Source organism: Nannospalax galili, unplaced genomic scaffold (genome assembly GCF_000622305.1).
Source record: "Nannospalax galili isolate Female #2095 unplaced genomic scaffold, S.galili_v1.0 scaffold543, whole genome shotgun sequence".
In the NCBI taxonomy this organism is placed as follows: Eukaryota; Metazoa; Chordata; class Mammalia; order Rodentia; family Spalacidae; genus Nannospalax; species Nannospalax galili.
Genome location: NW_008352270.1, coordinates 588,939 through 593,800, shown reverse-complemented (window position 1 = coordinate 593,800; position 4,862 = coordinate 588,939). Strand labels below are relative to the sequence as shown.

At 37.0% G+C, this 4,862-nt stretch overlaps 1 protein-coding gene across 1 annotated transcript in view; it reads right to left on the bottom strand.

Moving 5' to 3' along the window:
- Positions 1-4,862, bottom strand: part of Smyd3 (SET and MYND domain containing 3) — a 698,868-nt gene that overhangs the window by 510,934 nt on the left and 183,072 nt on the right. The window contains exon 3 of the mRNA XM_008849150.3: positions 1,008-1,115. Within this exon, the coding sequence (XP_008847372.2) occupies positions 1,008-1,115 (108 nt within the window). The remainder of the gene's footprint in view (positions 1-1,007; positions 1,116-4,862) is intronic.

The following is a 4,862-nucleotide window of genomic DNA, read 5'->3' as shown; positions in this document are numbered from 1 at the left end:
GAGAGAGAGAGAGAGAGAGAGAGAGAATGAACTGAGATAATCATCTCATTGGAAGGGCACTTGCCTACCTGTGACTCAGATGTTCCTCTCATAAGCCCTGGCCCCACCTCCTTCCCAGGCTTTGCGTGCATTAAGGGACAGGGCTGCGACAGCTGTGAAAGCACTGGGAAAGAGGGGTGGAGCCTAGCCCCAAGGATACAGAGAGTGGTGAGATTAGAACCGAAAAAGGAAAAGGAGAATTGTGTGGCCTGCCGGGCAGATGGCATCCCCCGGGGCATGGACCCCAGACCCGACACTCACAGACCGTGGGGTGAGACCGCTGCACTCACGCTTGAATGGTGCTATTACTAGAAGCCCTTTCTTTGTAAGCCATGCCCTCCCAAATGTATAAACTACACAAAATTCAAACAGAACTGTGTTATACCGGTTTGCGCATCTGCTTCAGGACGACCAGACCCTGAGTGAATAAGGATGGGTCAAACAGAGAGCAGGAAGGGGAAAATTTAGTGCAACACTAGCATATATCAAGACTCTAGGTTCAAAGAAAGGAAAGAAGGCCAGGCTGGTGGCGCACACCTTGAATCCCAGCACTTGGCAGAGGCGGGTGGAGCTCTCTGAGATCAAGGTCAGCCTGGAATGGTCTTATATAGGGAGCTCCAGGCCAGCTGGGGCTACATAGTGAGACCTTGTCTCAAAAAAAGAAAGATAGGAAAGAAGGAAAGAAGGAAGGGAGAAAGAGAGGGAGGGAGGGAGGGAGGGAGGAAGAAACAAGTACTAGTTATCAACATCCTTTACCCTACATGCAGGCAGGGCCTCAAAACTCTGTTCTAAGATCGCAAAATTTTTATAAACGGGTTGTGCGCTTCTTTCCTGACACCAATGCAATGAATAACAGGAAAGGAGATTTTTTTTATCTTTAATACTAGCTGGATAGTAGTATCATACTACCTTAGCATGAGTTCTGTTTCAGTCCTAAATATGAGTAAGAAAGGCAACTGCATACTCACAAGTTTGAAGATAGCTCTGCCAAGAAGTCTCACAGAGTCAGGAGGGTATCTGGGTTTGCAGCTTTTCAGACATTTGCATTCCCGCTTGTGATCCTGCCAAGCTTTTTTCTGATAAGACAGAAGTAGGAAAGGACATCGGAGACATGAAATTTAAGTTTCATTTATACCAAATGCTAAGATTCATCAACATTAATTTCAACAGCCTAAATATAACTGCAAAATTAATGTTCTAATACTGCAAATGATCCAGATTTTAGCAGTTGTCACGTAGGCAATTACTTAGCATTAACACCTCAACTTCACTACTCTGTACTTTAACCTGCCCTCTGGTCATTACCCATGTGGTAGATTCAATAGGAAGCAGTAGAAATTTTTTTAATACTTAAACAATATTTAATAATGTATACGATGGTCTTTTAAAGAGACTATCACTCCAAGTTAGAAAATAAAACACATGGCTAAGGAAAACCAAAATTGAGAAGCTAGCATTGAGTCCCCATGTTGCCATAGAAAGTACAGAAATAACAGTTGGGCTAGCAGATGAAGACCTACAAAGCCTTGTAGCTTTCAAACACAATGTAGAAAGAAGCTAAATCACAAATGCCCAGTTTGTTCAAGGCTGTACAATCTCATACATAGGTCCTTGCTTAAATATAATAGATATTTTGAAAAGTATGTAGTTAGTCAGCAAACTCATGAGACTACCCAGTGTGATAAGGAGGCTGAAAAGAACAGAAAGGTAGTCAGCAATCTAGACATGAGTAGACTAAAGGGAAGGAAGCTAGCCTTGATAAGAGGGAAGCTGCTAGAACAAATGCCTCATGTGTTCTGTTCCAAGAGGGGCGTCCCAACACTGAAGTGCCTAATGGTCCACTTATTCTTTTTTTTTTTTTTTTAATTAGAAGAGGCATTTCATGACAACAGCATTGACATATTCAATAACAATTTCCAGAGCTAAGATGCTTCTCTTTCAAAATTGGCTATAAATATTTAGGTTTATAGTCGAATTAATACAGTTATACAATATTGTACTCAGTATAAACCCTATGACATAAAATTAAATGAGGTTTTAAACTTTGAAAAAGATCTCCATTTCATTATTAAAATACACAGTTTCATACTGAAAAATTTATTTTTAATACAATTGACACTAAGATGCATATGTGTTTCTAATCTCTATATATATGATTATTACTAGACACAGCCGGTTACTTTCTGAGCTCCTTGGCTCAGATATGGATATAAAGTCATCAGGTAGATTTCAATGGTAAATATTTTTCACATCTACTAATTATTAAGGAACAAATGTTTATGCTTTGAAGAATTTTTTTTAGTTTTTAAAGTTTTTTATTTATTTTGCAATTTTCATACAACAAAATTTGATGACATTTATATCCCCTCCCTCAAAATTGCTTTGTAATAACATGAACATTATAAAAAAATCAGAACAGTGAAGAAGGGCGCAAAACAAAACTAAGTCTCTTTCTAGATGTCTCCTCAGGGTCCACAAAGATAAGCCCTTTTGCTTTAGATTCTTCTAGAAAGTGCCATCATAATTTCATCTAGATTTACTCGCCTTATGGTCTCAACGTGTCCAAATTTGTCACTGAGAAAGATGAATTGCCCTTCCTTTTGCATGGGTTGATTATTGCTGGCTATATAGGTTTTTTTTTATCTGTAGCCTTAAAACTTTAAGGAATATGATTATATATTTTTGATCCATCAATTTAAAATAGTCACGATCCTAATATATATTTAGTGGTATCTTGTTATATTAATATGGGATTCTCTAACGATACATGCTGTTAAAGCGCTTTTCCTTTGCTTATTTTCTATCTGTATACCTATTATCTGTTCAGGTCTTCCTTCCTTCCTTTCTTGTCTTCCTTCTTTTCTTATTTTCTTTTTCTTTGGGTACACAAGGGGTGTGTGTGTGTGTGTGTGTGTGTGTGTGTGTGTGTGTGTGTGTGTGTGTGTATACATGCAGATGGAGGCCAGAGGTCATTCTCACTGTTGTTCCTTAAAACACTGTGGTTTTTTTGTTTTTGTTTTTGTTTTTTTGAGGCAGGGTTTTCTCACTAGCCTGCAGCTCACTGATTCAGCTATGCTGACTGGTCGATCAAGCACTAGGGATCCTCCTGTCCAGCACTGGAATTACAAGCGTGTACCACCACACCCAACTTTAAAATTAATTAATTATACTAATTAAATTAAGTAACTATGTGTATGAGTGTTTTGCCTGCATGCATATATGTGCACCCACACATGCAATGACCAAGGAGTCCAGAAGAGAGAATCAGATCCTCTGGAACTAGAGTTATGGATGTTTGTGAGCCGATATGTGAGTGCTGGGAATGGAACCCAGGTCTTCTGCAAGAATAGTACTCTTGTTCCCCAAACTTGGCTTTGTTATGTGGGTTCTGGGGATTGAACTTAGGTCCTCATGCTTGCAAGGCAAGCGCTTTGCTGACCAAGCTATCTCCTCAGCCCCTCTTTTGACTCTTTCCCATTTGGATCATTTCCTTATTATTAAGTCTTAAGAGTTCTTTATGTATTTCAGATAGCAGCCTTCTATCAAATATGTCTTTGTTAATATTTTCTACAAGACTGTGGCTTGTTTGACATTTTCTTGAGAGTCTCATTACCAGAGCAGAAGCTTTTACTTTTAACAGAGTTTAAATCTACAACGGTTTCTTTCAGGAGTTGTGCCTTTGGTTTTATAGATCCACCAACTGTAGACATTATGTGTTGACTGTTAATTAAGAAAAGGAAAAATTAATAACCCTGTAAATCTCAGCTATTATTTTTATTTATTATTTCCATTATTTTTAGATTATGAGGATTTAAAATATTCATATGTAATTGCATTTACTTAAGTGTAAATATGATTAGAGTTTTTAATACTCCTAAGAATCAATTCTAAAAATTAAAAATGGTATATATATTATAATTTAATATTCCTACTATATAATAATCAATGTTTTCCAACATCACTGAAGTAGTACTATTTATACTATTTGAAGGATGCTCCTCCAAGGTTCAAGGTTATTTTTAATAAACTCCATTCAATGCTTAGAATGAGGCACCTTTAGTTTGCTTCATGTCTGGGTCATGCATTTTTTAAATTATTTATTTAATAACCATATAATTAGAAGAAGCATTTCATTACAACAACATTGAGATATTAAATAACAATTTCCAGAGCTAAGATGCATCTCTTTCAAAATTGGCTGTAAATTTTTAGATTTACAGTTGAATTGATACAGTTATACAATATTGTACTCCATATAAACCCTACAAGACATAAAATAAAAAGAAGTTTTAAACTTTAAAAAAGATTTCCATTTCATTATTAAAATATGCAGTTTCATACAGAAAAATTCATTTTTAATACAATTGACACTAAGATGCACATGCGTTTCTGATCTCTATATATCTGGTTATTACTAATCACAGTCAGTTACTTTCTGAGCTCCTTGGCATCTGAGCATGGATATAAAGTCATAAGGTAGATTTCAATGGTAATGTTTTTCACATCTACTAATTAATAAGGAGCAAATTTTTATGTTTTGAAGAATTATTATTATTATTTTGTTTATTTATACACCCACTTCCCAGGTAACACCCTCCCATAGCTTCCCTCCCCCCACCAGAGCCCTTATAACTATCATATCCCTGATACTGTCTGCTGTGTTGTTGGCACCCCCAGCCCTTCACCACTACATGCCCTTCTGGTGAATCTAGTCAGCCTGCCTAGAGGTCTTTGTTTTAGGAGCGTCAGTTCTTCCTATTCTAGCAGCAATCAGTTGTCAATATTCCTTTAGAAAAGATTGGGGTCTGCTGTTCATTTTCCCA